The following is a 14,855-nucleotide window of genomic DNA, read 5'->3' as shown; positions in this document are numbered from 1 at the left end:
TTCTTTTTAAAAAATGCGTTTCTAAAGTGCATAAACTTTTGGGATTGACTGTATAGCCAATACATCCTTAAGCTTTTACCTCAGACTAAAACTGTAATACTTGAGAAAATCGAACTGTTTCATCAACACTGAAACACCCCGTATATTCCAGCTGCTCCTATTCTATCAAGCAGCTCGCTTTTTCGAATTCATATCTCATCTATTTTTAATTTGAAATTTAGGCCGCAAGAAAGTAGTAACTCTGAGAGACCGCAGCAAATAGTCCACGTCTCCCTGCACAAGGACCCGGTGTACGAGGACTTCGGTTTCTCCGTGTCCGACGGCATGTACGAACGAGGAGTCTACATAAATCGTTTGAGACCCGGAGGACCGTGCGACGGTGTGTTAAAGCCATACGACCGGATCCTCCGAGTGAACGACGCGAACACCGAGGACTGCGATTGTTGCCTAGCCGTGCCACTGATCGCCGCGGCCGGACCACGTCTGGATCTGACGATAGCGCGACCGCTATCACCGCCGAGCAAGGCGCTCTGAGGACGAACAGAGGGAGGTAGCTTGTATATATATTTTTGTACACACCTGTATTTTATTTATAAAAATAAATGTATAGATTGCTTTCAGTTAGAACATCTCTCCTGCACACGAGCCCACGCACACCCACATGTTTGTCACTCCTCACAAATTATTTCTAGACATACTCTAACTGCAGCGACTTCGAGTCGTCAAACCGTGAACGGATCCTCGTAACGAAGACTCTAACGCAGACCTCACGCTTAACGAGGGAATACTGTAATTCGAAACTTTTAGAATCATACAAATAATTAATATAGAGGAGGGGAGACAGTCGTGAATTGTGGGAAAGCATTAGAAAGAGGGAAGAGATGACGATAGCGATGCTATCTCTCTTGAGTGACTTAAATTCGAGAGAGATACCATCACTACCTGAACTCTTCTCTTTTTCTATATATATATACCATTTCCTCTTACACGCGACATGGCTTACCTACTCTATAATATTATCTTTATGACCAGTATTCAGTCATTATTTATTTTTAAAATCGCCTTAAGTATTTGCTTAAGTTCCTGTTTCCTGTACAGAACAGGGACTGGAAATATAGGATAGACAGGGATAGGAAATGCTTAAGATGACCTTAAAAATAAGTAACAATTCTGAATACTATGATTAGAACTCGCACGGAGTTCGACAAATTCATCGATGTACAATTGCCATGATGAAACGTATCGAATCGAGTCCGGTGGCTTCGATCAGGGGAACATTAAATCAGCACCCAGTCAGAATCCCTTTAAGGTGATCGTAGCTTCACCGAACTCGTTTCGTTAGTCACACAAGAAATCCATACAAAAAAAAGTTTAGGAGGTGGTAATAGCCCATGTATCGATCATTCGTCAATATGACACAAAAACTGATCCTACAATGTTTCACGAATTTGTTTTACGACGTTAGAGCGAGCTAAGTAAGTAGACGTCTCAGAGGATTGTTAAGTAGAAACGTAAACAAGAAACGAATTAAATCGAATCGCGATACTCGAGCTTCGAAGGAACAATTGCGAATCTAATCAATACTTAGCTCGGTATTGAGCTAAGCCGTAATTGGATTCCTGAGTTTTATATACCCCATTGTTTCGAAGGATCGTACGCGCGGGAATGTAATCGTATATCTCGAACGCTAATTGATCCAGCAATCAACGAAGCTCCCATCTTGCCAGCAAGTCGCTCGCTGTTTAAATTAAATAGACGAGGCTTAACCGAATCAGAGTTCGCCAATTCGTATTACTTCTTTGTGCAAAGTAATATTCATAAAATATATATATAGAGAGATACCATCACTACCTGAACTCTTCTCTTTTTCTATATATATATACCATTTCCTCTTACACGCGACATGGCTTACCTACTCTATAATATTATCTTTATGACCAGTATTCAGTCATTATTTATTTTTAAAATCGCCTTAAGTATTTGCTTAAGTTCCTGTTTCCTGTACAGAACAGGGACTGGAAATATAGGATAGACAGGGATAGGAAATGCTTAAGATGACCTTAAAAATAAGTAACAATTCTGAATACTATGATTAGAACTCGCACGGAGTTCGACAAATTCATCGATGTACAATTGCCATGATGAAACGTATCGAATCGAGTCCGGTGGCTTCGATCAGGGGAACATTAAATCAGCACCCAGTCAGAATCCCTTTAAGGTGATCGTAGCTTCACCGAACTCGTTTCGTTAGTCACACAAGAAATCCATACAAAAAAAAGTTTAGGAGGTGGTAATAGCCCATGTATCGATCATTCGTCAATATGACACAAAAACTGATCCTACAATGTTTCACGAATTTGTTTTACGACGTTAGAGCGAGCTAAGTAAGTAGACGTCTCAGAGGATTGTTAAGTAGAAACGTAAACAAGAAACGAATTAAATCGAATCGCGATACTCGAGCTTCGAAGGAACAATTGCGAATCTAATCAATACTTAGCTCGGTATTGAGCTAAGCCGTAATTGGATTCCTGAGTTTTATATACCCCATTGTTTCGAAGGATCGTACGCGCGGGAATGTAATCGTATATCTCGAACGCTAATTGATCCAGCAATCAACGAAGCTCCCATCTTGCCAGCAAGTCGCTCGCTGTTTAAATTAAATAGACGAGGCTTAACCGAATCAGAGTTCGCCAATTCGTATTACTTCTTTGTGCAAAGTAATATTCATAAAATATATATATATGTATATGTATGTATGTATTTATAAATACTTCGTCGTCGCACGAGTCCGCGAACCTCGCGCGAGTTTCGTCAAAGGTAAAACGAACGTCCAACAACCAAAAGACTAGACATCGTACGACTGTTGTTTCTTCCCAGGCCAGCCATTGGCCATGAAAGAACCGTCACTGATACCGTTCCGATTTTTTTCCTGATAAACCGGCAGCGTGGGTCGATTCTCCTTCTCCATTCTTTGATCGTACTTGGCGTTGTTGTAGCAGAGAACACCGCCGATGGCCAGCGTCATTCCGAATACGTTTAACCACGTGACCGGGTTCCCTAGCACGAACAGCGTGACCGCGATTACGAATATGCGTTTGCTCGCACTGGCCACCGCGTAGGTCAGCGGAGTAACGATCGACATCACGGAGAACGCGATTATGTTTTGCAGCCAGTTAAGAACGCCGTCGAGGAACAGAAGACCGAGTATATTGTAATTCGCGTCTGTCACCGTGTCGTATAATAATCTCCTCAGGTCGAATAAAACCCATATAGGCGCGAAGAGAATCAGTGCCAGGCGGCCGAGGATCAGCAGCAGCCTCAAATGATGGACTCCCGTGTCATGCAGCACCTGCAGTTCAATTAATCGCAGTGTGTCATTCGCAAGGCGTTTAGACACTCTTTAAAGAGTAATACCTTTTTGGAATAAATGTTTTGCAGAGAGAATGCCATGGTGGACGCTAAGGCACTCAACAAGCCGATCATGTTAAAGCTGAGCTCCGTCAGAGTGGCTACCGCCACACCGACGACTATTGGGACCAAGCTAAGGTACACCTTCCAGGTCTGCTTCTCCTTCAATATGATTCTTGAGAGGAACACCGTGAAGAAGGGCATTGTAGCCTTCACTGGGACAGAGCCAAACTCCAGTTAATATATGAGACAATGATTAAAACATAAGCAGCGTAATTTGACTTTAATCCGTATAATTGACAGTTATGAGATAAATTTAATTCCGGGTTTAAACTCGTTATCAGACAACCGACGAAGGAATAAAAATTTTGCGCGTGTCGGCCGCGAAGGCGGTTTTATTTTTAAAAGGCACGCGTGCGCAGCACGTGACTGTCAAAATAGTTGGTCTCTCATACCAGTATGGGCGTACGAGACAGGCACTTTCCAAATGCTGACGTGGCTCAGCACGTTCGCAAGGAATTTCCCCAAAGCGAGCGGTACTATCAGCCGCATGTAGTAGCCCCACGGTATGTCGCCCGTGTACTTCCGAACGCCCCACAGGTTGAAGAACGGGCCGGAATAGACCGTGATAGAGGTCAACTGGACCATGGTCACCGTCAACGGATACGGGAACTCCGAGAGCAGCATCTTGCCGACGACGTTGCTGCTACTCGAGAACCCGTACCACATTAGACACAGAAACAATATGGTGAGCACCTCGCGGCTGTTCCGGCGATCTCCCATGGTTGGACGCGAACGGGCCCTGGCTACTGTCGACGCGGTCTCCTCTGATAGCCGCGCGCCTCAATCCATAAGTGCACGCGACTGTCTCGCACGATACGAACAAAAGTACTGAACGGCAGCATCGGCTTTTCGGTGCCGATTGAATTCGAGGAGCGCAGAGCTGGGCAGCTGACATTCCTCGCCTCTCTCGCCGCCCCTCTCTACTCGCTTCGATCCGATCACTCCCACCTCCAGAGCCCTGAACACGTGGCGCAGGCTTCTGAAATCTGGGTTTCCAAACGTTGGGAAACGTTCACATTTTCACATGTTCACCTCATGATTCCATCATGATCTTCAGATAAACTGAAATCAAATCAATTTCATAGCTTCTGTATTAATTTATTCCTTTCTTTCGCATAAAATTAAAAATAACAGTTGCTATTTTTAAATGAATGAACGACGACATTTATGCTATTTATAATAACATATAAGATTACAATCTTAATGAATATGCGGGCACGTCTTTTGCGACTCCGAGATTAGTTCTTGTATTAATCATTGAAATGAAATGCAAATATAATGATCGAATAAGTCCAAATTGTTTTTGGATTCTAATTCGACATCCTGCTATATTAGCATTTGTTTTCTTACGTCAATAATTTTATGATTGCTCACACTTACGTGTAGAGAATTTGTTTATCGGACAGTGTTGAACGTTTGTCACCAGAAATGGACGGCAGCCTGAAATTGTAGTTACTTTTACCGTTTAACCCCTAGCTGACCCCTAGCACCGAGGAGGCCCCTAACTTTATTAAAAATCGAACAGAAAACTTAGCAAATTGCGTATAAGGGGCAAAGATGGTACAGACCTCGGGGAAGTTAAAGCGACATTTCTCAACCCCAATAAATTAAATGGAAATCATTTAATTAATAAGCAGTTCGCGGTGAACAAGAAAGCTAACACGCTGACATTAAGCACACCGGATGGTGTTTATGGGATGCTGATTCCAATAGAGAAACAAAGTACGCAGCAGCTGGCAAAGAATTCTGTAATTCTAAACTGCATAAAACCTGTTTTATCAAAATCTAATGAGGAACCGAAAGGAACAAATGAACATGACAGAATCACAGCTGCTAATAAACTGTTGAAAGATCCGAAAAAGGATTCAGTCAGAAGTAAATCGTTGAAAATAAATAAAAGCAATAAGCAAGCGCCAACCTGTATTTGTAAATCACTAGGAGTTCTTAAGCAGAAGATTCAATATTTCGATATGAATACAAAAAATGTACAAAAAGGGACAGAAAGAAAGAAATTGACTGCAACTAATAGAGGGTATACTGTACCACATAATTATTCAGATGTTTCAGAAATCGGTACTTCAAGAATCACTAATAAGAAGGAAAAAGAATCTACTGGCGAAGAGAAGAAATTAATCAAAGAAAATATGAGTGCGAAGACGGTATTTATGAAAGCGATAAGTCCAGGAAAGTCGACCACAGCGTCAAAGACGATTCGTATCGTTAAACATAAGAAATTGCCACTTGATATAATCACTCCGACAAATTCTACATCGTCAGCTGCTGAAAAATCATGTATTAAGTTACCAACTGTAAAAGTGCTCCAAGATACTAAAAATGATATCCGTGAATTATTAAAAATTATCAAGAAACCCCATATAAGTAATAAGACAATTGAACCTGATCAAGATGTACGGAGTAGTAATACTACAGAGAAATTAAATATTAATAGTGTAAAGGATTTAGTATCTACTGTCTCAGAAATGAAGGGCATTCCCGAAAAAAACGTTGAAGACAAGATAATTAGTGATGAAAATGAAGACGACGTTGTAATCCTATACGAAAAGAGGACAGAGGAACCTCAGTTAGTGCCTGACGTGAAAAATATAGATAGTGGTACTAACATAATTAATGAATCTACTCAAAATCATACGCAACATGTAAATAGTAGTGAACTTATTACAACGGTAGCGCAATCTGTGCCTCAGAACAATGAGAAACAAACCACTCATACGACAATACCACTGAAATATGACGAGAATATTAGGGAAATAGCTTTGTTAGCTCTGGCGGAGTGCGGTACAAAAAAGATGCAACAGATCACAAAAAACTGTCTGGAGGTACCGCAGTACAAGGAAATACAGACGCAGACCGACGTCTTTGGACTTCTCGATGAAGGATATTTCGTATCCATAAACGAAGCGATGGACGGTTTGGAACGAATGAAACAAAAAACATTACAGCAAACGGAAAATAGTTCGATTGCCCATGAAGTGCAGGTGCAAACCGATTTGGAACAAGCGAATCTTCAGCAACAGTTGAGGTCCAGCATGAACTGTAACTTTGACAACATGGATATGATATTCGCATGGAACTCGTCTCCCACACCGGAAATAGAAGACATTCATAGTTATTTCAAGACTACCTTTAATAGTAACGAGGAAGTAGACAAGGTGAAAAAGGTTCTGTCGATACCGCAAACCTTCTGCAAGAGAGTCGCTACGCAGCTTGAGAAGGATTATGAAGAAATGCAATCGTGGGACGATGACGGATTTTTTAATATTCACAGAGCAGTCATGAACGACGATTTTAGGCGAGTGAAGAGGCTGATGGTGGTCCTGAACGCTTCAAAGACGAACATCGACATACGCACCGAGGACGGGTTGGTAAGTAGTTGCCTGGAATTAAACACAGTGTAAGTTAATAAAAATCATTCTGATATTATTTCAGACTTCTCTCGAGCTAGCGGTCAAATATTGCAGTTCTGAGAGCATAGTGAAGCTCCTACTGGACGCCGGAGCTAAGCCGATCACCTCAGAACTACTTCACGAATCGGCAGTAATTCTAGCTAGCAAATCGTCGTCCCCGTTGCTACCATTGCTCTTAGATTACGTGACGGAGAGCGAACTACTCAATCAGATGGATTCGACAGGTAAACGTCAGATAAGGAATTCACAAATCGATTTCAACAGAACTGTTCAGTTTTCTCATCTTTCGTTATGCGTTTATCAAAGGTTTCGCCCCATTGCATTATTGCGCGATGCACGGCAACATGAACGGATTGACCAGTCTGATATCAAAGGGCGTGGACGTGAACGTGAGGGATCATCGTTCGGGTCGAACGCCGTTCTTCCACGCGGTGGAAAATAATCACATGAAGATCGCTCAGAAATTAATACAGAGCGGCGGCATCGCGGACATACCGAATTTCTCAGGACAGTCCGTGATGTCTTTGGTCTGCGAAGCTAAGCGTTTTCTACTGATGCCAGTACTGAGAGACATGATATTTCAACTCCCTGCCAGCAAAAATCGCTCGAACTTTTAGGTGACCTCGAAATGTAATAGGAAATTTTTACGCAAGTTCGCCGTACAATATTGATATTTTCCAAGCATAATTTATCCGTATTCGTAAATCGAAGGCTCATGATAATTGTTACTCAATTGTACACAATCATGAGATTTGTTATTATTATGTGAATTATAAAATAACGTTCATCTTGTTGAACAGATAAATTTTTTCTAATCCCAGTCCGAAGAGATTGTAGTATCGTTAAATTGTTATTATTTGTTATTTGTTTTTATAATTTATTAAGCATAATTCTGAAAATTTTCTGTTAGTGTAATCGTTATGGAAATTATTTGGAATGAAGAAAGAAGGAACGCTGTAATCACTGCCATTGAACTTAGCTTTAGATCGTGTAAACGCCTTACCACGTGTATAATTTAAATTGTAATTTTAATACTGAGCATACTTGTACATACTTGTTAAAGTGTTAAATTAAATAAATTAGACAACGAACTATGTAGAATTGATATACCAGGCATTGAAGTAGTTAGACTTATTGTTTGACAAATAAATTGTAAGCTAATCACGAGATCATGGTTTTAAGTAGTACTTGAAATAAACGTATTTTCAATATTAAAAGAAAAACAATGTTTGTTATATATTAGAACAAATAAAAAGATTTTAATCCTTTAATAAACTGTTCTTTCTGATAACAAAATTATTTGTTATTGACCCGTGCAAAAAATTGTTCAAGGACTACTAACTTCGAAGCGAAGGAATGCTGGAACTAGTCCTTCACGTATAAAAAAACCTAAAAATTCCTATAAACCTAGGCTTCCCAATTCCTATAATAATTAAAGTAAAGAATTTCGAACTGAAGGAAAAAAGATATTTTAAGATACTCACTGTAATTATAATGACCCTGGAAGGTCACTATGGCCGGAGTTCAGATTCAGAGTCGTTACTTATATTTAAGATCGCCTTAAGCATTTGCTCAAGTCCCTGTTTCCTGTATGTTCCTGTACAAGACAGAGACTGGAAACATGGCATAGAGAAAAATAGCAGGAATATCGGCCATAGGCCGGTGTTCAGAGTCGTTGCTTATTCTTAAGATCGTCTTAAGTATTTACTATTGATACCGATTGATACAGCACAGGACAGGATTACAGGATTCCTCACGACTGGTAGTGGGGACAACCTACCTTATGGTGGGGTTGGGTATTCAACGCTGCCACAACGCTGCTACCCAAGCCTAGCATACCCCCACTATATGATAGATTGTCCCCACCAGTCGTGAGGATTCCCGTGTATCAATGCTGCATACACCTGTTACAAAAGTTACAAAATGTCCATAAAATTATAATAAGGAAGAAGAATTATTTTACAAACCTCAGCGTACGATTGATTAGCATTCATTGATTCAACGTAGCACCGAGGATTTCTGACCGATCTCTGGGATGGATCTGGGGAGCAGACGGAAGAGCTCTGACAAGAGGTTAGCTCCCGCTGAGATTTTCAAAACATATTGTTCCCTTCCTGTTACCAATCGTTTCTTTCGTGCAGCTTCGACACAGACGATGACTCAGATTATGCAATGATAAAACGGATTAAAATGGAACCCGAAGCAATGTTGTCCCAGGAAGATGATATAATGGCCCAGTTGCAGCAAGAGAGTTCTGATTTGGAAGTGGAGCCCAGTTTCACATTAGAAGGCTCTGCGAATGGTGACGATTGCAACGAAGGTGTTTTAATGCAACACATGGATATCAGAGAACCTCTGTCTACCTTGAGGAATTTATTGGAACAGAGACTGGGAGTAGAATTGACAGACTATACTTTCTGGCTGCAAGATGCACAAATAGTAAGTATCCTTAGCAACTCGTGTAGCGACTTTTCTGATAATTCTTTAATACCTTCTATATCTTTAGCTAGAGAGCCACAAGAACCTGGTGGACCAATGTGTACAGGGAGAAGGATTGGTACAGGTAAATGTTCAGATAAAAGCGACACAGAGAAGGATAAACATCGTGGATGTTCTGAAACCTGCAGAGGATTACATAGAACTAGCAGAAAATAATGGTAGATACATAATTGCTTGGCAAATCATATTTCGTAATAAAAGGAACTTCGTTTTATTAATTAGCGCCTGCACCGGTTAACGAGGACAAACGTAACGTGATAAGGTGGATGGTCGATCCGCAGTATAAGAAGGAGCAGGTATATTCATCACCTAGCTCGAAGATTTTAATCCAAGGATGTCTTTGACTGTACGCTTGCGTATATTATACAGGAACGGTTAAAAATTCCAGCCGACCCGAAGGAATGGACTCAGACGCACGTGAAACACTGGTTGCAATGGGCAGTCAGACAGTTCAATCTGGCCTCTGTAAGGCTGGCCGATTGGAATATAACTGGCCAACAGTTGTGCAACCTTACCTTGGAGGAATTCCAGGCTAAGGTCCCGCTGGACCCGGGAGAAGTGTTCTGGACGCACTTGGAATTGCTTCGCAAGTGCAAATTCGTCGGTACGTGTGTTTTAACAAAAATTAATATCGTAATTCGATCAAAAGAAAAAGTTAAAACTCAGCTAATAACGAAATCAGCAAAATTATGAAATCTCTTTACTACGGTTTATATTATCTACAGAATTTACTTTCTGATTAGTCGGAAATCGCGTATTTGTTTCCAGCGGTTGTACAGAAAGATCCGCCGGCGTCACCGACAGAGAACAACGCAGAGAAAGCTATAAAGGTCCGCAGTCAAAAAATCCCGAAGCCACGGCCAGTGGTGAACCAGCAAGCCCGAGTGGTCAGCGTGCCTTTGGACAACATCGATTCGACGCCGATTACCATAGCGACGTCGAGTCGTTCGGTGAACAGCGGTCAGATCCAGCTGTGGCAATTCCTGCTGGAATTGTTAACTGACCGGGAGCACAGACGCGCGATTCAGTGGGTCGGGACCGAGGGTGAGTTTAAACTGAACCAGCCGGAGGCCGTGGCGCAGCTGTGGGGCGCACGGAAAAACAAGCCGTCGATGAACTACGAGAAATTGAGCCGAGCGTTGCGTTATTACTACGACGGGGATATGATCTCCAAAGTGCATGGGAAACGGTTCGTTTACAAATTCGTGTGCGACTTGAAACAAGTCTTGGGCTACTCAGCCGCGGAATTGAGTAGACTGGTGGAGGAAGGTAGAAGATACTTCTGATGGATAGTTATATTTTTTACCCTGAATGATGTTTATCAGCGTAATTTCAACAAATGTACATATTGACCTGAGAGAATTGTGTGTGTAAAATTGTTGTCCAGACAATCCGATGTACATCGACAAGAAAATACAAAGCTGTATTTCCATTTTATTCCTCGTTTATTTCAACCCAAATATTCTGTCTCGCTGTCTATAAGGTCTCGCACCGAACTCAAGTACAATTAATTAAAATAAGAAAGAAAAACAAACGTCGAGATATCTACGTGACAGACAAACGGGTCGAGTCTCTTTTCAATTCCTTTACAGAGCCGACGATCCCGGTTCCAAAGTTCTCTATCTCTGATGACTAGGACTGACTTTTGATCGGCAAAAGGCAGCACTCATCGCCAATACCAGAGAATCTAGCCTGTGAGATATCGGTCGCGACGTCACAAGTTAGGGTCTCAGGGGACCGGCGACGCGGCAGGCTTTACAATCAGCCCGCCCGCCATTGCCCTTTTTCTCTTTATCAATTTCGTTTTCCCCTCGTCTCTATCTTTCCCATCTCTCGCTACCGCCCGCGCGACACAAACGGGAAACCACCAGACGATCGTCTGAAAATTCTATGGCAGTTCCCTTCGCAAATTCTCACTCCCCCCTTTCGGCGTATCGACAATTTTATTTGAGGACTTCAAAGGGCCTAGCGGTGTCCGAGCTGAGATGTTCCAATTACAAACTTACACGCATGAACTTATAATTATTAACGATTGATAAATCAGCCGAGCTCAGCCGCCTTGGTCGGAAATCGACACCCGACGGCTGGCCCGGGAATTACTCTTCTACGCTGCTCTCACTATCATAATTAACTACAGGTTTGTCTCACTACACACACGCGCACTTGCTCTTTTCACAGTTTATTTTTCTCTCTTGACGCGCGTTTAGTCGACCGTTGAAAACGTTGCGGCGTCGACGACCGGGGAAGTTAGCAAGTTGTACAGTGGACTTCGTATCACGCGAATTTCCATTCCCTACTATACAACCTACTACCTCACCCAGGCGTCGTCGCTGATGCTCTCCTCTTCGTCGTGTCTCCCCGCCCTTGCATTCTTACATTTATTTCAGAACCAACGTAATTTTATTGATTTTACAATGTCCAAACTAGACCCGAGGCACCGGGTCAGAGAAGTGATCCTCTGTACCGGAAGCGGAGGAACGGTCCTTCCGTTCTACGCTAGCTCGTTTCTGCCTCTTCGCCGTCGACGGAAAATATTAGTAAACCGGAAGTGCCGGGGGGACAGAGGGTGTGTGAGGGAGGAGGAGTAGGTTCCCGTCCGAATAGCTTAAATGCTGGCCTGACTACATGTACCGGTAGATAGGAGCTTGCGGTATACATATAAAAAAGCCCACAAGTTCGGATCTACGGGTTAGTATCATCAAGTATCGCTGGATGGCTTCACAGTTCTTCCCGACGCTCCTCCCTTGGCCCCGCGCACCTGCAAATCAACGACGACATTTATTAGACACAAAACAACATGGAGATTGTATTTTATTTATTATTACAAAAATTCTTATTTCATTTATTATTTAATATATAACCGATTGATGAACGTATAGTTTCTGACTTTAAATTCCAGATCTGTATCTTGAGACGAGATTCGTTGACGAAGTTAAGGGGCTGGTTAGAATGAAACAGCTGAAATCGCTGGTCCCTTAATGGACCTAACGAGTCGAACGTCACCGATATTCCCGCGTCGGATATCGCTCGTTTCATTCGAAGTTTATTGCAGAAAACGCGGGATTAAATTTGGCAAAATTCGATGAGAGGGTTCCCGAGGTTCTCACGCGTGGGTCCACGGTTGCCGGGCAGAGATCAGGAGGGCATAGAAAAAGAGGGCCGGGGCTATCCTATATAAGAAACAAGACGAAGAAGAGCAAGAAGAATAAACGGGGAGAGTAGGCAGAGAGTGAGAAAGACAGTGATAGAGAGAGAGAGAGAAAGAGAGGAGCCCGGGCGTTGTAAAAATCCCCTGGCTGGTTCGCTCGTAGACAGTTGAATGGCCTCGCAGCTCCTCGCCTGGCCCTAAGGGATGTTAGGCAACGTTTCCAACTGACCGATTTACACTGAAATCACGCGTGATGAGTTTAAAAAAAATATACAACCTTGTAAAAGTGAGGCAAGAATTCAATCGTTACACTGAATGCTAAGGCTCGTGCTTAAAATCGCGACCGATTATCACAGGCAATTTTAATTTCATCTAATATGTGACTAAATTTCTAATAATGATTATTGAAACGTAAGGTGGTCCTGTCTTTGAAGAATAAGATGAGACTGGCTGTTGTGAACGCGTCTTAACGTCTGTCGAAGGGTCTGGATGCAGGAGGAGTAGTCGTGTACGCTACACGAAAAGCTGCACTCTTCCCTCGATTCCCCGGCAGTCCTCCTCTGGTCGCCTCCTCCTACCACTGAAAACAGAGAAAGAGAGAGGTTGCTTTAGTCACTGGCCTAACTGAGATCTACTTTTATCTTCTAACGAGTTTTCCTAATGAAAACTTATAAGTCATTGCTTTTTAAATTGGTAATTTTTAGTTGGTAAGTAAATGAAACGTAAAACAGATGTTATAAGAAAAGAGTGTGAAGATGTTTCTGAGTCTGTTTGAGATCTAAGCCTGGAAAACTGATCGGGTTTGATGCTCGGATGGGAATCGACCGGCGATTGGCACCGGTGGAACAGATCCGTAAAAGTAGGAAGGAAGATCAGAGGACCCTCTCGTTCACGCTTCGGTTTTTCTTCCTCGGGAGACGCGGAATAGAAAGCTCGGAGGAGCGCGCGCGGGGGGGAGAGCGGCCGGAGGAGAAAGGAAGTTATAGGCCAGGCAGAGAGAAAGAAAGAAAGAAAGATCGAAGAGAAGAGAAGGGTGGAGACGCGGGGGCAGAGACGTGATCACAGGGGCGTTGAATTAGGGAAGCATCGACGGAGGGGAACGAGAACGGTGGGGCGTCGAGGAGGGGAGAAGTCGACGAGGACCGGGGGTCACCGCCATATTATATTTAGCGAGACACGGCCGTGTGAATGAACTGCATCCACCAGGGACGAATGCACTAATAACGATCAGTTTTATTCGGTTATACAATAAATAAATTAATCGCTCGATTCGGAAGTCCGTTTCGACTTCTGGTAGCTGGCGTTAGGGCCGAGTCAGATAAAATACACGTGGATCTATCTCGTGTTTCAGGCATCTTTAGAAAATTCAATGGGACTATGCCAACATTTAATAAACTGAATGACATAAAAATCATAATTACTACCTTTTCGATTTTAAACAATTTTACACCAAAGAGGAACTCTTCTGAATGAAATAAGGAATAGAATAATCCGCAATGTGTCTTCATCTTGATCTTCAGAAGTACGTAGAATCTAATGACGAATTTCTCCATTTTTAGAGATAGAACACATATTTAAGTTGCAAGACGAAATAATGAAAAATGAAGGAAAAGTGTGGAGTAAAATATCGAATAAAAAATCAAATGCCTTGGAACTTTTGGTACCGAATAATTGTAGAAGAGAATTGGATATGGCGAATAAAATCGCGGTATTATTTCTTCCTGAGAATGTCCCTGTCCCTGGAAGTAATCGAAATACGGCCGACCTCTTTCTCTATCTACACAGAAAGTGGATTTCTATAGTTTGCCCTCGCGAGGGAGATAACGGAATGTAAGAGAGGAAATTCGAGTTTACGCGAGGAACGGAGTCACGGCGTTATAAGTCGATTGTAGTTTTTTATGAAAGGATTCCGGAAATATTGACTGGCCGACTGTTTGTTTTACCGAGCTCGGTTTTCAACGCGATTCTTTATCTTGGACATTCTCGCGTCGACTCGTTTCGCGGAATGCGGCGATAACCGTTTGAACAATGAACAATCACACGTGCGCGCGTTCGAAACATTCGCTGACCGAGCGCGCAAGAGAAAGAAATCATTTCCGACGATCGGACGTGTCGATTATTCTCACCGTTCTACGAGCCCTTAAATAAAAACAGTGACGAACCACTGAAATTTCGACAGACTGCGGATTTTTCTCCATTTATAAAAGGAGCGAGTCTGTCGAATTCTGAACAGTGCATTCAATGCCCAATTCCATAGAAACTGTAGGAACCAACGTGGATGCTGTGACATTTCTTCAATTCTATTAAATATT

General features: G+C 42.4%; 4 protein-coding genes across 6 annotated transcripts in view; 3 read left to right on the top strand and 1 right to left on the bottom strand.

Annotated features, from left to right (window-relative positions):
- The window catches only part of Grip (Glutamate receptor interacting protein), a 5,451-nt gene extending 4,827 nt beyond the window's left edge, over nt 1-624 (top strand). Inside the window, exon 5 of the mRNA XM_018037489.2 lies at nt 222-624. Coding sequence (XP_017892978.1) covers nt 222-534 — 313 coding nt within the window. The 3' untranslated portion in view covers nt 535-624. The remainder of the gene's footprint in view (nt 1-221) is intronic.
- Nucleotides 625-1,838: 1,214 nt separating this feature from the next.
- Nucleotides 1,839-8,652, bottom strand: LOC108632737 (solute carrier family 35 member E1 homolog). Of its 3 annotated transcripts, none has more exons than XM_018037491.2 (4): nt 8,381-8,652; nt 3,864-4,533; nt 3,415-3,623; nt 1,839-3,349 (listed from the first exon to the last, which is right to left on the bottom strand). In XM_018037491.2, exons 2-4 carry the CDS (start codon nt 4,189-4,191, stop codon nt 2,846-2,848), a joined length of 1,041 nt encoding a protein of 346 aa, XP_017892980.1. In that variant the 5' UTR covers nt 4,192-4,533; nt 8,381-8,652; the 3' UTR covers nt 1,839-2,845. The 3 variants fall into 3 exon arrangements, with proteins under 3 accessions (XP_017892980.1, XP_026666499.1, XP_017892981.1); XM_026810698.1 differs by lacking the exon at nt 8,381-8,652 and adding an exon at nt 4,852-4,917; XM_018037492.2 differs by lacking the exon at nt 8,381-8,652 and having other exon boundaries at nt 3,864-4,605.
- On the top strand, nt 5,010-7,987 carry LOC108632736 (uncharacterized). Its single transcript, XM_018037490.2, has 3 exons — nt 5,010-6,854; nt 6,919-7,120; nt 7,203-7,987. The coding sequence occupies exons 1-3, from the start codon at nt 5,169-5,171 to the stop codon at nt 7,511-7,513; spliced, it is 2,199 nt and encodes a 732-aa protein (XP_017892979.2). The 5' UTR covers nt 5,010-5,168; the 3' UTR covers nt 7,514-7,987.
- A 92-nt stretch (nt 8,653-8,744) lies between the features above and the next one.
- Ets97D (DNA-binding protein Ets97D) lies at nt 8,745-10,832 on the top strand. The gene is made up of 6 exons (XM_018037473.2): nt 8,745-8,969; nt 9,038-9,335; nt 9,403-9,553; nt 9,618-9,691; nt 9,765-9,999; nt 10,164-10,832. The coding sequence occupies exons 1-6, from the start codon at nt 8,932-8,934 to the stop codon at nt 10,679-10,681; spliced, it is 1,314 nt and encodes a 437-aa protein (XP_017892962.1). The 5' UTR covers nt 8,745-8,931; the 3' UTR covers nt 10,682-10,832.
- Nucleotides 10,833-14,855: the final 4,023 nt, after the last annotated feature.

Source organism: Ceratina calcarata, unplaced genomic scaffold (assembly GCF_001652005.2).
Source record: "Ceratina calcarata isolate Rehan_Ccalc_2016 unplaced genomic scaffold, ASM165200v1 scaffold170.2, whole genome shotgun sequence".
Lineage (NCBI taxonomy): Eukaryota > Metazoa > Arthropoda > Insecta > Hymenoptera > Apidae > Ceratina > Ceratina calcarata.
Note: the sequence above shows the minus strand (reverse complement) of the source record. Positions and strands in the feature narration are given on the sequence as shown.